Below are 19,422 nucleotides of genomic sequence, written 5' to 3'. Positions count from 1 at the left end.
TCAAATACTCCTATGAAACGGCTATATTGGTCTGAATTTGGCTCATATACACTTTTACACGGATTGGTGATGCTCTCAACAGGTTTGGCACCAACTGTGTTTTTAACGGTACAAATCCTAAAGCGGTGGCATCATGTTCTCCTCACATTAACGAATTCTAGGCTAATTATTTATTAGCAATGAATGAATATCCATGAACTGCACCCTCTTTCCATATGCTGTCCGTCATTGGTGAATGAATGAAGTAGCTGGGCTCATAGTTTGATTAAGATGTCCGTGGTTGGGGTACAAATATCTGAATTTGTTCTTAATCTTGTGCAACAGTAAACAGGTGGAATTACCTCTGGGTCGGACAGGGCTAGCCAGCTGTTACCCACCCTGCTACCGTGATGCCCGCCTGCCTCCCCAGCTTTTACGGACCAAGAGTAAGTAGGACGTTGTACATCTTATAATATTCAACACCATTACTGTCACGGGGTAGAGATGTGAAAGAGCGTTGTCCATTCCATATGCAATGCAATGTCTGATTGTCATCTTACGAAATAAATGAAAGCTCTAAGTTTAGCTCTGTTGCCTTTTCAGATCGGAGCGCTGATGTGATGTTTCCCCGTCGACTGATGAGGGAAGGAAGAGAAGGCAGCCACCACGACATGCGATTGTTCAACATGACAGTGAGACAGAAAAATAATGTCAAGATAAATAAAAAATCATGATGAGTGAAGTTCTTCGTCAGGTTGTGTTTTTTTCGGGTTCTTATTTAAACGGTGTCTAGGTCAGGTCTGTGTTATCTGTAGAATTAAATCTAAATGCTGTTTGAAACGGTTAACTGGTTTAGTGTTCGTTTATTGGGATTATAGCATAATAAGAAAGTAACTCTATGAGCACGGATCCAAAATGGTATCCGTCCCAGAACATCTATGAGTCCGGAATGGGTCCGTAACTGATAAAAAGTAGTGGAACCGTGACGGATGCAATAAGTGGACACGGAATGAGTCCGCATCGGATGTCGCGCCTCCGAACCGGGCTCACTGCGGAGGTACGCTTCTGCACGCGGATCCGTTGCGGGTGACAAACGGGTCCCTTTTGAGTCCGCACCACGCCTCCGCGTCGGATGATAGGCGGCGTGCAAGTGGACGCCGATACGGCCCCGTTTACCGGATCCGTACCGGAGGATGACCTCCGGATGGTGGACTCCGGGGCGGATCCATTACGGTGTACTTTTGCTGTGTGGGCACCTTGTTCAGATCAATGGCGGCTAGTACCAAACCAAAGCGCAGTGTCAAGCAGTGTGTTGCTGGAGGGTCGAACGGTGCCAGCTGCAAAAATGGCTACTTGACAGAAGGAATATCTTTGCACAAGTTCCCTTCTGTGAAGAATGATGGAACTGTGGCCGACAAGGAGAAGGCTAAAACAAGGGCTCTGTGGATCCAATTCGTACTCAGGCACCGGTGTGGCAGCTTTTGTGATATGCACCGGATTCTCATCCGCCCTGTAGGCCTATGTGTACCACTGAAGCTGAATATGGGTTGAAAAAGTCAAAGTTAACAGTCCACTTGATGTAGACTTAGGGTGTGTTCCAATATGCGACCTTGAGTCCTCCACTTGTACTTGTGGCCTCGTACCAGGAAGTAATATGTCATGATGACATCACTGACAACAGCATTACATTTCAATATCTTGCAGAAGCTCAATTTTAAAGTAATTTTCTCATTTGCAAACTGGATGGTGAATGAAGAATAGTCCCCTAAAAATGTTTTGGCTAGGCTGACAGCCTATTTAAGGTTTTCTCCACAGAGGATGGGCCAGAAGGCGAGGCGAGGCCACAAGCACAAGTGGAGGACGCAAGGTAGCGTATTGGAATGCACCCAAGGTAAAACATATTTACTGGTGCTGTGGTGCAGCGAGCTAAGGCACCAAAAGAGCTTGCATGCCCTTGGGGACCTATTTGACTCCAGCCTGAGTCATATCCCAATCAGGACTGCTGACAGCTTTTGGGCCATATACTGTATACCCCAACCCTACTGCATCTCCCTCCCCATTATTTCCTGTCCAGCTCTTCAACTGTTCCATCATAACAAAGATATAAAGCCCAAAATATACTTTAAAAACATGCATTTCCTTTATTTCCTATTCACATCCTTCTCATACCACTCAAACCTGTCTGCGGCAAGAATCCTAACAAGAACCAGAATGAGAGAGCACATCTCTCCTGTCTTGGCAGACCTGCACTGGTTACCTGTCTCACACAGAATCGACTTTAAGATTCTGCTCACAGTATTTAAAGCATTAAATGGACTTGCCCCTAGTTATATCTCAGACATGCTCTCTTTTTATGCCCCTGCTCGAGCTCTCAGGTCCACTGATGCCAAGCTGCTAAGGAGCCCCACCCCCCCCCGCAGAAGAAGATCGGCGACGCCGCATTTGCCTGCTATGCGCCCAAGAGATGGAACGCCCTCCCCATCGAGATCCGATCAGCCACCTCCGTCGACTCCTTCAAGAAGCAGCTGAAGACCCACCTCTTCATCCTTGCCAACTCCTAGCTGCCAAGGCGTCATAGTGTCCCAGCTGCCGCAGCGCCCTTACTACTCGCAACCAGCCCTGGCAGGGGGCTCCCCTAGGTGGCCGCTGGTCTCTGCCTGAGGTTTCTTCCTGACTATAGGGGGTCTTTTTTCTCAGACTTCACTGAGCTTTTTTTTCCCCCTTACAAACTATAAATCAAGCGAAAGGGAGTTTTTCCTCACCCCTGATGCCACCAGGGGCCGCACCTGAGCGCCCAATCTCTGTGTGACTATCTATGACTTATGATAGGCCCAGCCACTATGGACCTTACACATCTAAGAATCCTGGTCCTATCCTACGTTGACCTTATGACTCTACATTCTCTGTCTATCTCTTCTTCCTCTGCCTTCCTGCTTTTTCTGCCTCTCCTCTATACCTCTCCTTTTAAATCTATCTCTAACAATGTTTTTTTTTCCATTTGTTAAGCACTTTGAGTTACATGCCTTGTATGACACAGTGCTATACAAATACAATTATTATTATTATTATTATTATTAATGTATCAATGTATACAAGAGGAGTGATGTGAAAAAGGAAGCATGGCAAGACGCAACTTTATTCACTTCCACAAAAGTTAATGTTTCTTTTTAATATACAGGTATATATCTCTTATTACAAACCGTTAGACAGTGGGCATTTCTCAAAACCTAGTGTGCACACTTCCAAGTGTATCAGCCTAATTAAGCTTAGTCATGCCCAGTGATTGGATACTCTTTGGTGAACTCTACAGATCCAATGGTGTGACTAATAAAGAGTATCCAATCAGTGGATGTGACTAATCACGCTGAATATACTTGGAAGTGCGCACACTAGGTTTTGAGAAATGCCCAGTGTGTCAGTGATGATGACTAGAAATTTACATGAGCACTTGTGAATTCCACATATACACAAAACGAGTCCCATTCAGTCATATCAAAACATCAACGAAACTAAGCAATAATAATAAAAATCCACTCCACACTCATTATTATCCACCCACCATACAGTATGTCATTCTGTAACTGTTAGTGGTGGTGTTTTGTATCATGTAGCATGCCTGCATCATTTTTTGTAAAAAAATAAAACCCTGCACCCATCCATCCATCTAATCATGACTGAGTTCTGCATCCCATTTCTCCCATTTCACACATTTCATCACACAATTCACAGGTCATCTTCAACGGTTCCACCACCGTCACTCCGTTTCAAGGGGATCTGAAGGGACTTCCCTCATCTCCACTCACTACACTTTCATAATCTGACTCTCAACAGCTGGGTAGTATTCCAAGAATCTAGCTAAGTAGTACACCAGGTTAAATTAACCTTGAGGTAGTGGTAAATCGTGTAATAGAAGAGCATGGAGTCCTCATTCTCTTAGCTAAACGACACCTGTAGACTATCTTTTAGTAGGTTTACCACTTCCTGTAGGTTAACTTGGCCAGGTTTAGAACTTATCCTTGCTCGTGGAATAGTACCCTGGTATGTTTTGCCTTCGTTCTCAAGACACCATGTGGGCATCCCCCAAAAGTTTTTGAATGAGGCTCCTTATCGAAAATCCTTGTGGGCATATCACAGCGATGTGGGTCACGTTGGCATACTCGGCATCAGGGGTCACACCACCCCACTGCTTTTTCAGAAATGGATTTTCACTCTCTCAGATGGTTGCGTGAGGAAACCGGAACGCCCTCCGGTGTAGCTGGGCAAAACGCAGCCAGGTGGCACAAGTCAGCTTAACACTTTCACATATTATTGGGGGCAAAAAACTAGTGGAAGAAGTGAAAATGTGTGTTTGCACAGAAAAGCACGAAAGCGTGCATGTGTGCGTCTAACCATGGCATTGAAGGTTTACTTAATCTTTGCCCATTTCACAGATGTATTCCCACTTTCAGGAGGAGAGAACAAAAAAAACATTGGTGAGTGACCTTTAAAGAGTTTTAGATGATCCCACTCGACGTCACATCTTTGTTCTACATCTCAACAAAGCCAATACACATTAGTACGGTGTACTTTGTGTGTTGCGCCCACAGTTTGTGTGTCTGCCAATAAACAATACACATATTCTTCTAAATATCATAATTGGAATGTGTCATGGAACATAGAAACAGTCTGTGCATCGAAACTGTAGTGTGTGTGTGTGTTTTTGTTTGGCTCACTTGCATTTACATTGTTTGTATTTGTCTCCATGTCTCTTCTGACTGTCCATCTCTGTGAGTGTGTGTGTGTGTGTGTGTGTGTGTGTGTGTGTGTGTGTGTGTGTGTGTGTGTGTGCGTGTGTGTGTGTTTGTTTGGCTCACTTGCATTTACATTTGTTTGTATTTGTCTCCATGTCTCTTCTGACTGTCCGTGTCCGTGTCCGTGTCCGTGTGTGTGTGTGTGTGTGTGTTAGTCTCCCGCAGGAATGTCTGTGTTGATGCTGTTGTCTTCGGTTTCGTCTTTCATCTTAACAGAGCTCTCAGATGGGGCCAACGCTGTAAAAGAAAGAGAAATACACACATACACAGACACATCAAATTGTGTTGCATGACGTTGAAATATTTGTGAACGTGGCACATCATTCAAGTCCTGACAAACACTCCACACACGCATGCACACACTCATGAACACGCACACCCACACACACATGCGCACACTGATGAATTTTCAAATTTGCATCGCAATTTTTCTGTCAGGGGCCCCCTGGAAGGTGGGAACCCCTTGGCTGCAGCCATATCTAGCCTGTGCATTAATCACACACACTGTTAGCAGGGGTGACTCGCACACAGAATGACCAGTCACAGAGTGTTTTTTCTTTACTTGGTGGAGCCCAGAAGGCTGAAAAAAAATTAAATAAAAGGTGCAAACGTTTCAGTGCAATTGAGGAAAGTCCAGGAGAACTGAAACGTTTGCACCTTTTATTTTATTTTTATTTTATTTATTACACACACACACACACACACACACACACACACACACACACACACACACACACACACACACACACACACACACACACACACACACACAACCTCTCGTTGTTCTTGTGGCCTCGTGATGTGTGAGGCAAGACGTCATTCACAATATAAGTTTTATTCCGTATCTTTATTAAATATCTATTATGTAAATATCTTCAATATATCAACATCTATAGATGTTACATTGTATAGATACAATTCAAAGGTCATTGTCTCATCTGCAATCGGACTGTTGAATGGGGAATAGTCCCTCAAAGGTTGTTGTGCCTAGGCTGATAGCAAAGTACAAGGCCACAATCAAATGAAGAGGATGTGACATTAGACACTGAAAGGGACCCATTCACACACTCACCTATGGTGGCGGGGTTCACTATCCGCACTGGGATGGTCTGGCCGTCCTCCAGCAGTAACTGATGCATGGTCTGCCCTGGCCCCACACCGACCACTCCCTGACTCTCCCCCAATCCTCCCTCACTCCCACCAACCCCCAGACCCCCCTCACTCGTACCCAGCTCCAGGCAAGCTACACTAACCCTCAACCCTCCTTCATTGCCCCCCAGTCCTGCTTCACTCAACCCCCCCAGGCCAGCCACACTCACCCCCACCCCCCCTTCACTTGCCCCCACCCCTAGTCCAGATACACTTGCCCCCAGCCCCAGGCTAGCTACACTGACCAGATGCCCAATGTCCAGCACTGTGGCTGCTGCTCCAGCTCCCGCCGGTGGCCCTGTCACACTACCACCTGCCTCCACAAGGGCGGTGCCAGAGGGCAGGAGAGACTGGGTGTGGGGCCCCAGCCGTAATGAGCTGGAAGGGGGTGCGAGAGAGGAGCTGTGGGGGCTGTCGTGGTGTTCCAGGAGCTCTGGGGCTGGTCCTGTGGGGCACACAGGGCCAGTGGAGGCAGAGAGAGAGGAGGACGAGGATGGGGACTGGTTGGAGAGAGCGCCATCTGGTGAGCTGGAGGATGACACCGGCAACTGGATACCCTGTGGAGGAGGAGGAGGAGGGTGGATTCAGTTACAAACAGCTAGTGAGCAATTAAGTCGTTCATATTTTTCCAGCACATTGAAAAAACAATGTAGACCACCAAAGCTGTGTACAGTTGGGCAAAACATTTACTTATACTTATAGTGACAATAAAATCTGACTTGACTTGACTTAAAATACCAAAAAGTTGTTGAAAAAGTAGTGAAAGGTTTGAGCGTGTGTGTGTGTGTGTATGTGTACATGTACATTTAGATGAGCTACAGCAAAACAGTTGAGAATTGTTCAGTGGGCACTCACCTCGTGTGTGTGTGTGTGTGTGTGTGTGTGTGTGTGTGTGTGTGTGTGTGTGTGTGTGTGTGTGTGTGTGTGTGTGTGTGTGTGTGTGTGTGTTACCTGGAGCTGGGCGAAGATCTTGGGCTGCAGGGAGGTGAGAGAACTGAAGAGCTGCACAGCCTCAGGAGACAGAGTATCACTACCCTCCACAGCTACACACACACACACACACACACACACACACACACACACACACACACACACACACACACACACACACACACACACACACACACACACATACCCAGGCACACACACACACACACACACACACACACACACACACACACACACACAAACACAGGCGCACACACACAGGCACGCAGACACATATACACAGTTGAGTAATTGAGAAATGAGTAAACAACATAAACTTAGATTCATAGGTTCATACACACAAACATTATACAAACGTACATGTAGAAATGATAGACTTGGTCGTGTATGTTCCCTGCTAAACACAACACCAAAGCTGGATCCGAAATATTCACTCTCTAAATTAATGTGCATTGTCTTTCCATTATCCGAACTCCCGTCCTGTCTTGTGCTTGTGGCCTCATGATGATGTCGCAAGACGACCAAAGTTTAATTCAATATCCCGCAAAAGGACAATCCAAAGGTAATTTTCCCATTCACAATCGGTCCCTGTGTAACTAACAACCTACATAGCTAACTGAGTATGCACTGTGAAGTATGTGTAGAGGACATTTTCAACTAGCCTGTCGAGGTGTGTAGTAAGGCATGTTGTGTGTGAGTTGATTATGCGAGCGCATGTGTATGTGTCTACTCTACTTACCCCGGTGCTAATGTACCTTAAACAAAAACAAAACAAAAATGAACCCCAAATCGCATTTGCATTTGTTTCCTGTGCACTTTGTTTTTGCAGGTGTTGTATGCTGTGAGTAGGTCCTTGGTTCTAAGTCGATTTATACAAGTGTCTGCCAAATGTAATGTAATGTAATGTAATGCAATAATGTAATGGTTGCCTGGTTACCTTCGGCCGAGGCAGGGGTCAGGGTGAGGGTCACGGTTTCAGTCAGGAGGTCGTCTCCCTCTGCTGCCCACTACAGGTGTGGAAGAGGAAGCACAAGAAGCAAACAGATCACATTACATTACATTACATCAACAAAATCCACATAACACACTAACCCTACAACACACCGTGTAGAGGAAGCAGTACAAGAAGCACATTACATTAATCACATTACATTACATTATGCCTACATGAAATGTGGAGGAAGCACAAATCAGATTTACACAAGAATCACATCGCATAATGACAACATTCACATACCACGCAAACCCCATTATATCACAGGTGTGGAGGAGGAAGTACAAAAAGCACACACATCACATTAATATCAATATACATTATTATAGGGTATTTGCTTGCTATAAGTTCTTGCAAGAAAAAGAATGGTCATCTCAACCTATCAGAAGCTTGTTTTTTTCAGAGAGAGCTTCCCTGCATAACAAAACTCATTTTACTCATCTCTAGTCCAGGGTACTTACTTGCACTACACTAAATTGGGCCTCCACTATTTACTGCTGTCTATCTGTTTTACATTACTTGTACTTGTACAACTGTTCTCTGTATTTACCCCAAACTCTGTACTTGTTTGAAGGTCCTCTTTGTAAGTCACTTTGGTTAAAAGTGTCCGCTAAATGTAAATGTAATTTAAAGGGACACTGTGTGAGATTTTTAGTTGTTTATTTCCAGAATTCACACTGCCCATTCACTAATGTTACCTTTTTCATGAATACTTACCACCAGCATCAAATTCTAAGTATTCATTATGACTGGAAAAATTGCACTTTTCATACACGAAAAGAGGGATCTTCTCCATGGTCTGCCATTTTGAATTTCCAAAATTTTTTAGCTGCAAAAATGACTGTACTTGGACCATACTAGAAAATATGTGTTTATTACTTAGTAAACTTTCATGTAAAGATCAAATTTGGCAATAGGCAGCCCAGTTTCAATGAGCAGCATAGTTGCAGTACCTTTTTTGACCATTTCCTGAACAGTGTCCCTTTAATTGATTACTGTTACTGGAGCTCAGGTAAGGGCATCTCTCACGCTCACACTCTCACTCACTCACATCAGTGAGGTCGAGAGCTGCCCTTGGTGTTAGTGATTTAGTCTTCTGGGTTTCTCTCTCCCTCTCTCTCACCTGTGGGTCGGTATGTGTTGTGAGTTGTCCTTGTTGTTGTTGTTGTAGAGTCTTCTGGGCCTCGTGTATGTGGTTCTTGATGTCGTTGACGGTGGGGAAGTAGCACAGGTTATGCCTCTCCGGAACCTTCTCCTTCTCCGCACGGAACATCTCACGCTCCACATACTTCCTGCAGAGAGGAGAGAGAGAGAGAGAGAGAGAGAGAGAGAGAGAGAGAGAGAGAGAGAGAGAGAGAGAGAGAGAGAGAGACGACATGTCATGACCTGATATCAGACCAGAAAAGATCCTGCAGAGAGACAGGAGAGATTGAAAAAATGTTGTCTGACCTCGCCTAAATGTGTCTTATCTCCCACCAAAGACGCATGCAAACAGCATTCGCAAACTGCTTATCAATGACGCTTTAGTAGTAGCACAAGGTGGTGCAACCACAGCTAATGCCACTGCTGTGTGGAAGATTTTTTTAGTGGATTATCTAAGAAGCATATTGGGGTACATTAATAACCACCTACTAATTCATTTATGGGCATTAGCTGTGGTTTTACCACCTGGCATGTGACATCTGAGCCCAAAAAAACATCAAAAACAGGACGTTACACCACGGATATCTTGCCATGGATTCCACATATCACCCATACTCATTTAGCACTGCTCACTATGTTAAGACCTTGTTCACCTGCTTAACCCTGCCTACACCTGTCTGCCATCTCACCTGACTTGCTTGCATATGGTTTACACCTGTCCAGGGTCGCTGACAGCTTTTGCTGGGCACAGGACAAAAAACTGCCCCCCAACCCAATACATAAAATGTAATGAGAGCCCAATTTTGGGCCCCCTCTTTTCCTGGGCCCGGGATTGTCCCCCGTGTCAGCTTCCCTACACCTGTCCACCAGCTCATCTGAGCTGCTTGCGTACGGCATACACCTGGCAGGCAGGGTCGCTGACAGCTTTGGCTGGCCCAAGGACAAAGTCACTTGAAACTGCCCCTCATCCAATACATAATATGTAATGAGAACCCAAATCTGGGTCCCCGCTCTCAGTTTCCCTACACCACCTGTCTCAGCTTCCCTCCACCATCTCACCTGAGCTGCTTGCGTACGGCGTACACCTGGCTGTGCCCCTGGGCCACCAGCTGCGTTATCTTTTCCGCAACCAGGGGGTGCAGGCGAGAGGGCACGCAGCTCCCGTCGTCCTGCGACGATGCGTCTTCCTCCTCTTCCTCCTCCTCCTCCTCCTCTGCAGCCCCGAGCAGTAGCCCCTCCCCCTCATCCTCCTCTGATTGGCCGAGGGATACGGGGGGAGGCGGGAGAGGAGGGGCCTCCATGTCGTGGTAGAGGTGAGCCTTCTGGGTGGGCAGCTGGACGTAGTACCTGCACAGGTGAGATGAGGAGAGGTAATGAGAGCAGAGGAAAAGAGAGGGGAATGAGGGGAGGAGATAAGACGAGAGAGGAGGGAAAGAAGAGGAGAGGAGAGAGATGAGGGGAGGGGAGGAGAGGAGAGGAGATAAGACGAGAGAGGAGTGGAGAGGAGAGAAGAGGAAGAGAGTAGAGGAGGTGGGATGAGGAATTATAGGGAGGGAAGAAGAGGAAAGGAGAGGAAGTGGAATAAGGGAAGGAGAAAAGAGGAGGTGGGGTGAGGAGAGGAGAGAAGAGGAGATAAGAGGATAGAGGATGGGAGAAGTAGAAGAACATTGAATAACTCGGTAACTCTGTTGATGTAAGCCTAAGCCAGAAAACACTTCGGGTGGACTACTGGATGGGTGTCACGGTTCAAATGGCATTAGGGTGAATCTACTCCGAACCATCACTTTAAGGAGAGCCTATTGGTCCCTCAAACAACAACAATTTCCTCACGGGGATCTTTTTTTTTTCACCTTTATTCTACCAGGAAAGGTTCCATTGAGTCACAGTGACTGTTCTTCCAGGGAGTCCAATAAAGTTACTCTACTACTCTACTAAAACATAGAACAGGAAGTCAACACAGGAAGTGACATCAGAGTGTTTACCGTATGACCCCGCCCACATCCCAGGGGCCCTTGCGGAGGTTGAAGAAGGCCTTCTCCTGCTCCTGTCTCACCACCTTCTTGTCCACCTTGGGGTCCGTAGGCACACGCTGCTCCGGGAACTTACGCACCTTCTTGATGTAGATCCTGCAGGAGCAGACAGACAGAGTGTCAGGTGAGTGTGTGTGTGTGTGTGTGTGTGTGTGTGTGTGTGTGTGTGTGTGTGTGTGTGTGTGTGTGTGTGTGTGTGTGTGTGTGTGTGTGTGTGTGAGGGTTTTTGAGTGTGCAATTTCTAACGTGATAGCATGTGCATGTGTACCTACAGTATATATCAATATACTACCGGTATATTTGTCTTTGTGTGTGTGTGTGTGTGTGTGTGTGTGTGTGTGTGTGTGTGTGTGTGTGTGTGTGTGTGTGTGTGTGTGTGTGTGTTATACCTGGCAGGGCAGGTGGCTTTATAATTTGCTTTTAGGAATTTGAATTTGGGCTGCAGGCCTTTCCGTCGAGGGCCAAACTGGCATTCCATCACTATGGCACGACTCCCTGAGGACACACACACACACACACACACACACACACACACACACACACACACACACACACACACAGTTAACATTCAAGTGCTACTAATGCTACTGTCTATACAAACAGTGCCAACCCTACAGTTTACCCCTGGCACTTGTAGCTACCACTCGGCACCCTGACCAGTAGCTTCTATGTAGAAAGCCAGTCACTAGTAAGCACAAATCAGACGTACTACAGCACCGTCATTTACACAACTGGAGGCAGCCCTTGATGGCACTACTGACCAATGACTGTGCAGTTGCTGAACTTCCGCTGACTTCTGGGATAGCGAAATAACCATTGTTTGCCTACTGCAAATATGACCGGGTAAAGACAGCCATATGGGTACCGTTCGCCTACTGGTTGAAAGCTTACCAGGGTATTCGGGTGTACAACATTGGCGCTTCCTTATTTTTTCGCCTTCAACATAGGAAGGCAGTGGGGACTTCCGGATGCACCCTGTGTCTCACTAAAACTGACACTGAGCTGCTTTGACCAATGGGATCGCGCGTGACTGACCTGCGTTGACGAATGGGATGCCGTCGTAGGGCACGTACTGGGACTTCCACATGAGGCGCGTGGCGGGCTTGGCGGGGGAGGGGGACTGGCGCGTCCCAAACACGGCACCCGTCTGCTGCTTGTGGAGCAGGAGGACAGCCTCCAACTCAGCCTCCGTACTGCAGTAGCCACGATAGGAGTCACCGATCTTCTACTCAGGGGAGAGAGAGAGAGAGAGAGAGAGAGAGAGAGAGAGAGAGAGAAAGAATAATATTCTATTGCTTATAGGAGAGGAGTGCAGCCTGCAACTCAGCACTGTAATGGGCATGGTACTCAGGGTAGAGAGAGAGAGGGTTTTCACACCTGGTCCCCTTTAAGTGAACCAAACTCAGTCCTCTTTAAGTGGACCAAAAAGCGAACCGACAGCAAAAGGACTCAGTTCTGTTTTTGTTCATTCTTCTTTTTTCTCACACCCGGGCCTCTAGAGCCCTCCTTAAGTGATTACATCTAGTCACAAGTGAAACTTGTCAGAACTCATAAGCGAACCGAACTGAGACCGTGTCAACCAAGGTCTCAGTACTGTTCGCATCCGAGGGGTCTCGGTACGCTTTTGGAGCATTCACATATGCTGCAAAAATGCTTGGTCACTACTCTGAGTTCCCTTAGGCGGCTGAAAGGGACCAGGTGTGAAAACGCTGAGAGAGAGAAAGAGTATTTAGAAGCATGATAAAGTACGTAGCACAGCCTCCAGTAGAGTACAGACAGAGAGCGTGAGAGAGAGAGAGAAAGAGGAAGAGGAAGAGAAGGAAGAAGTTAGAGAGTTATAGCACAGCCTCAAGCTCAAACTCTAGCTCCAGTTCTCGGTGTGTGTGTGTGTGTGTGTGTGTGTGTGTGTGTGTGTGTGTGTGTGTGTGTGTGTGTGTGTGTGTGTGTGTGTGTGTGTGTGTGTGTGTTTCCTCACTTCACAGCTGCGTAGCCTCAGAGCCCAACTGGGTGCGTTGCGAGGGAGGGGCTTCAGCGGGCTCACAAACGAATCAGCGTTACTGCAACAGACAGACAGACAGACAGACAGACACACACAGACACACAGACACACAGACACACACACACAGACACACACACACACACACACACAAATATTCATAACATTGGTCAAACATCCTCCACACATCACGAGTATTTTAAGCTTTGGCTACTTCATGGAGCTTTAAACTCACTACAAAACAGATGTAATTGGCCAACCTGCCCAGGGTGAACCAGTTTCATTTGAACAACGCTCACCTTTTGGCAGTAGTGGTCTCACTGGCAGCATTGCCTGCAATGCCACCAACGGCTGTGAGCGTGAGCGTCTGGAGCGGTTCCTGATTGGACACCTTCTGACCATGTGACCCTGAGGTACCAGGAAGCAAAAAAAGCAGATTGTAAATCAACTGTGGGTTCTTGCCATTATCCTAACTAGCTCCCGTCCTCGAGCTGTGCTTGTGGTCTCGCACTTTGTTGATACGTCTCCTCCGTGGAGAAAACAACAAAGTCTTCCCACTGTGAGCCTAGCCGCAACAACTTTTCGGGAACTTTTCCCCATTCATTCCCATTTCCCCATGCAAATGAGTAAATAACCTTTGAATTGCGATTTTGTGAGACATTGAATTGCAACGTCATCACAAGACCACAAGCACAAGGGAGGATTGGAGTTTGGAATATAGAATCAACACTATGAGTGAAAGTTAATAACGATCCTCCAGGCCTTTGGTCCCATGATGCCGAGGCTCAGTGCCATCAATGCCACCTCAATACTACATATTTTTGTTCAATATGTTGTAAAGACATGGCAAAGCAGCCAGTTTTGTGACTATTCCCCAGTTTTATGACTGTACCCATCTATTGTGACAACACTGTTTTTATGATTGAGCCTGGACAGTGCACCACCCAGTGCAGCACACAGAGGACTCCTCAGAGCAGTGTGATTCAACACTGTGCACATAGCAAAGTAATAAAGTAGTAATAAAATAAATTATTATTATTATTTTCGGTAATGCTTTACTTTACGGTACAGTTACCATATGTAATTACTGTGTACTTTCTGGGTAACAGCAGGGTAACACAGAGAAGTTCGATGATTTGATGGTTAGAAAATAACCAGTAGTTTCATAGTAATTCTTGAGATATGTGTATAACATGGTATTTACTTTGTAATTGCCCCCTTTTTATCTGTTAGATATCATGTAACTTCTCTCTATTACCCTGTTGTTACACAGAAAGTACACAGTGATTACTGTACTATAAGATAAAGAGTTACCTTATTTTCTCTTTATTAATTTCCTGTCATCAAATGAAGGCACAAAGTCATTAACAATAGTCCGGCACTTACCATTGGTCTCATTTATGTCCAATGGTTTGCTTTGGGGGATCAGCACGTGAGATCCTGTTAGCTGATTGGCTGGAATAATGTAGACTTGCCCACTCTGTGACTGCCCTGTCAGAATGACCTAATCGCAAACACACACACAAAACGCAATCATTGACATTACACAGCACAGCACTGCACATCACTTTACACTTAATTGGGACCTTCATCGAAAGTGACTTACTGTTACATAGGAGTAGGGCATTGGTTACAGTCCCCAGAGCAATGTGAGGTTAGATGACCTGCTCATGGGCACTTTAACAATAGATGAGGGTCAGTGTTAATTTTGTCAACTTTTTTTTAGTCACTTAGTCACAATAACGAAAATCAATTTTAGTCCTAGTCATATTTTAGTCATTGCCTTCCCAATTTACTCTTAGTCTTAGTCTAAATGACGAAAATCAATTTTAGTCTTAGTCAATTTTTAGTCATTTCAGTCATTTTAGTCAACACTGTACATAATAGAACTTCTCCACACACTGCTTCTCTTTTTGACATATATCATTGACAGTACAGAATAAACCTTCTCCGCACACTGCTTCTCTTTTGAACATATATCTGTGCAGACTGAAACTTCTTCACACACTGGTTCTCTTTTTCTTTACAGTATTTTATTTAACACCAGTGTTAATTTAGTCAGCTTTTTAAAATTTCGTCTTAGTCTTAGTCACAATGACGACAATCCATTTTAGTCTTAGTCATATTCTAGTCATTGCCTTCCCAATTTAATCTTAGTCTTTGTCTAAATGACGAAAATCAAAAAAGAGCTTTGACGAAATATTTTAGTCATAGTCGACGAAATTAACAATGGATGAGGGTAGGGAGAGCTACTGGTAACTGGTAAGTACCACCAAACACCTATGGACCTCTACGGACTATCTATAGAATTTGCGAAGTAAGTATGAAGTAAAAATAGAAAATTGTTTACCACACTCTTGCTTGACTGTGTTAATGCATTATTAAAGCAAACAATGCGCTTTCCCCCCTGTTCATCATTAGGTTCAATCAGGAATTCAATTTAGGAATTCCTGAGCAAACCTGTGACACATAAAGGCGAAAAGACTTTTTCGCTCTGGTAATAAATTCTAAAAAGTCAAGCAAGTGTGCGGAACCCTTTTTTTCTTCTGAATTCCTGCTTATACCAGCACCTAGAACAGGGGTGTCAAACATAAGGCCAGGCCCACCCGATTGTTCAATTCGGCTCCAGACTTGTAGAGAAAAATAAACCGAGTAACGTATGTCAAATAAAAGAAGTAAATCTTTAGCTCATTACAAAGTTATTACAGGTTTCCACATTTTATATTTTCAATACTTGAAAACAAATTTACCCTTTTTGCTCGTCATTCACAGACAATGTTCCTAAATGATATACTCGATGTCATCCACTTCAAAATGATTGACTAGCAATGTGATTTTAATGTGAAGCCGAAATTTCATATTTTCAGTACCGGTCTGACCCACTTGAGATTAAATTGGCCGTATGTGGCCCCTGAATCAAAATGAGTGACACCCCTGACCTCAAAGCTGTGCATGGATCCTTGAGATGTTGCATTTACATTCGGGTGGGAGACGTGACGTCTTGTTTTTTCGTAACATTGGTTAAAAACCTACAAAACTGTTATTTTTCCTCTTAAAAACAAATGCCAATAAAGAAGATGTGGTACATTATGTTTCATATTAGTCTTAGATGAGAAGAAGGGTCATTTCACGTGAAATCAGACACTTTGGGACCCGACCGACACGGATTTCAATTATACTTGCTGTGCCTGTTTAGTAGCAGGGTAGCACCCCACTGCATTTGTATGAATCTGACACCAATATTAAGGGAGAAACAGATTGGCAAAGGTTTACATATGAGGGTAGGACACTATGCATTCAGCCTTGATTATATCAGTCAGTGTAAGTCACAAAAGGATGTCTGAGGTGTTGTTTGAAAGCTCATTTCTGTACACATTACACACACAGCATGGAATAAAACAACCTTCAGAATATGAATTATGATACCTTGAAGAATTAAAAAATGAATATCTACAAAACTTATATTTTAAAATGTCTCGTTTCTTGTCTTAACATAGCCTGTAAGGTCATAAACAACACCTGAAAATGGGGTGTTTGTCTGTCCTCCTTACCATACGCTCGAGCTGCAGGGTCTGGCCATTCTGGTCCACAAGGATGAGCTCCTGTGGAGCCTGAAAGGGTGGGGACAGCTGTTGCTTTGACTCCTGACTGGCTAAGGGCTTCTCTTGAAGTTCTTCCTTTACCTGGTCAGGGTCCTGAAAGGTGACATGACCAAGCCAAGCATAACAGAAAGGGTAACTTGTAACGGATGCCAACTAGCAGAGTTTGGTATAGAACGTTAGTAAACCTTCCTCCTGAAGTCTCGTACAGTATCGGTAGCGCTGAGCTCAGCAGTATTGTGCTGTGCCTCCCATGCCCGAACGGGAGCGTTGACAGTATGTGGCGGGTGGCTGAGTGGCAAACTAAAGCGGATCACCTCAGGTACACGAGGCTAATTCACAACCAAGGCCAAGCATGACAAAAACACAAGGGATTACTAGACAAATATCCCACCCACCATCCATCACACTTCTATTACAATCAAATGGTTCCTGTCATTCAAACCTTCTTCAGGTTAAGGTCGGAACGACCAAAATGTTGTGAGCGATAACATTGAGAGTGTAATGGTGGACAGTGTACAGGACATTTGTCTACTACTTTGAACCATTGCTGACAATCAGGTCTCTGAATTAGCACCAGCCAACATGGTCAAGTCAAGTTAAGTGTACTTTATCACTCGGACTGGTCCTTTATAGCTCTGTGTGGTATCGTGCTGTGCCTCCCATGCCCATACCGATGCATTGACTAGGAGGTGGCGAGTTCAAGACCTGAGGGGCGGACAGCGCAGGAACACCTCAGTTAAAGTGATACTGTGCCATTTTTTGGAAATAAGCTCATATTACACCTCTTCTTGAGTTAAATGATTGAGTTTTACCTTTCTCCTGTACTTTCCATCGTTCTCTGAGTATGGCTGTGCAAAATTTACCTCCATGCTGGCAATTAACGTTGAATCATATGAGACCATAATTTGCACTATTCTACTCTACATATGGGGGTTACACTTCATTCCCGGGCTAGTGGTAGCATTGGGAGCGTGCCTATAATGTATGTCCCCACAGCTCCAGTTACTAAATGAAATAATACCAAGTTGTGCTGAGAAAAAAAAACCTAACTAACACACAGTGAAGACAGTTTCGAGACTTGTCAGTCAGTCAAATAATACTTATCAGGGAGAATCTAAGATCTAGATAATACTGTAGGCTAACCGATTATCAATGTAAACCTAGTAGCCTACATGGTTTGGTGTCACTGTCTGTCTACTTAACCCTGTACTAGTGCTTAATAATGAATTATAATAACAATAATAATTTAGAAAATCACTAACCCTACTAGGAATATGCACTTATTGTTCTGTGTATTTCTTGGGCACTTCGTATCTACAGATGTTACATGTTACATAGATGTTACACTGTACAGGCCTACAGTAGGCCTTGTGGTTATTATGTTGCTTTTGATAAAAGTGTCAAATAATGCAGCCTATGGTAGGCCTGGCCCCTACTGTAATGTTATGCTATGTTGTGTTATTTAAGGTTGTGTAAAACATGCCCTGCCTGCCTGCTTGCTTGATCAACAGATTTCTCTTCTGTTACATTTTGAGGCAATTAAAACCCCCAAACTGTAGGCCTACCACAGTGGCGTCTAGGCCGGAGCGCTCATGGCTGATGAACTCTAGGGTGGAGGATTGTGGGGGTTGGAGTTCTTCAGGTGTTGAAGCCGCTTCCTCCTGCTGCGATTGTTCCTCCATTTGTCATAAACCTGCAAAAAGGCAACATAGTTCTACCAGCTGTGTCAACTGAGTTCACGAGCACAGCACAAACATGTGTGTGCTGTGAATGTGCGATCCAGCCCCATCATGGTGTTGACATCACCACAACACCCCTCTGTAACGTACAAAACATTCCGCCTCGATTGCTACAGCGCCCATACATCTCTAACCTTCTTTGACAGCGCACAGATGTGGCTTTTCGTTTTATGTTAGTGCATTCTGGTCAAATAGGCCTATCAAAGGCTTGTTATGTGGGTTCACCGCGTACCACTGACAGTCACAGATAAAGTTGCGAATTTCCACAACAATGTTAGTGTCACTAAAGCAAACTATGACCTAAATCATTAGCTACCGGTATGCATCTTTTGGTGATTTGTGTCACACACACAAAAAAGGGGGGGAGGGTTGAATTCGTTTCAGAGGTTGTCAAACTAGTTAGAAGCCCAAATGGTGTCCTAAAACCACCTTACGAACGCCCCGACTGCACGCTAGGCAATTCATTGTAGGACCTCGTAGGTCTAGCCTTTATGACAACCGGATTTGTTCGGATAGATAATAATAGGGATGCTAAAAACATATCGTGATGTGCTTGCATGCCATTTGACAGCCTCATTAAAGCACGCAGCTTTAGATGGTAAATTAGCCTGTTAACAGAAACATCAAGCAGCTAAATTCGCACCAATTCACTGTCGTTGTAGGTAGAATGCAAGCGTCCAAACGCCATGTTTAGCTGTATTGCTAATGCTTCGGTAACGCCTCACGAAATAAGACAGAATGCCGTGTCGGACGCAGTTTTGACCCCGCTTGGTCTCTATCTCTCCAGTAAAAGTGCACAGCCTCGTTCCCACATGGGTTGAAAGGCGATAAACAGAGGAAGGACTGAAAATTCAAAACGAGTCTACTCAACCTCGTCTTCATCCGGATTTTCAGGTCGGCCTTATACTGCAACGCCAAATTCGGTTCTTCCTGTGTTGTTGTGCTTTATGACCCAAGTAGCTCCCCGTACACCAGGGTGAAATGGCTCTGGTGGCTCTTATAGTGGGATCGTAGGCATGTGCAATTTTTCTCAGTCATTTCAAATTGGTGTT

General features: G+C 44.9%; 1 protein-coding gene across 1 annotated transcript; it reads right to left on the bottom strand.

Moving 5' to 3' along the window:
- Nucleotides 1-4,906: 4,906 nt before the first annotated feature.
- carf (calcium responsive transcription factor) lies at nucleotides 4,907-18,569 on the bottom strand. The gene is made up of 14 exons (XM_063212924.1): nucleotides 18,197-18,569; nucleotides 16,581-16,724; nucleotides 14,416-14,533; nucleotides 13,329-13,437; nucleotides 13,009-13,090; nucleotides 12,069-12,258; nucleotides 11,423-11,528; nucleotides 10,986-11,129; nucleotides 10,063-10,350; nucleotides 8,984-9,152; nucleotides 7,804-7,873; nucleotides 6,870-6,961; nucleotides 5,842-6,475; nucleotides 4,907-5,006 (listed from the first exon to the last, which is right to left on the bottom strand). Exons 1-14 carry the CDS (start codon nucleotides 18,311-18,313, stop codon nucleotides 4,921-4,923), a joined length of 2,349 nt encoding a protein of 782 aa, XP_063068994.1. The 5' UTR covers nucleotides 18,314-18,569; the 3' UTR covers nucleotides 4,907-4,920.
- Between the last annotated feature and the right edge of the window lie 853 nt (nucleotides 18,570-19,422).

The sequence above is a fragment of the Engraulis encrasicolus genome, chromosome 13 (genome assembly GCF_034702125.1).
Source record: "Engraulis encrasicolus isolate BLACKSEA-1 chromosome 13, IST_EnEncr_1.0, whole genome shotgun sequence".
Taxonomy (NCBI): Eukaryota; Metazoa; Chordata; class Actinopteri; order Clupeiformes; family Engraulidae; genus Engraulis; species Engraulis encrasicolus.
Note: the sequence above shows the minus strand (reverse complement) of the source record. Positions and strands in the feature narration are given on the sequence as shown.

Excerpts from the sequence above, each read along its gene's own strand:
- carf (XM_063212924.1), bottom strand. The coding sequence starts at position 18,313 with ATGGAGGAACAATCGCAGCAGGAGGAAGCGGCTTCAACACCTGAAGAA. Across the intron at positions 16,725-18,196 it reads CCGGCCTAGACGCCACTGTG|GACCCTGACCAGGTAAAGGA; the intron begins GTAGGCCTACAG and ends GTCACCTTTCAG. Across the intron at positions 11,529-12,068 it reads CATCCCATTCGTCAACGCAG|GGAGTCGTGCCATAGTGATG; the intron begins GTCAGTCACGCG and ends GTGTGTCCTCAG.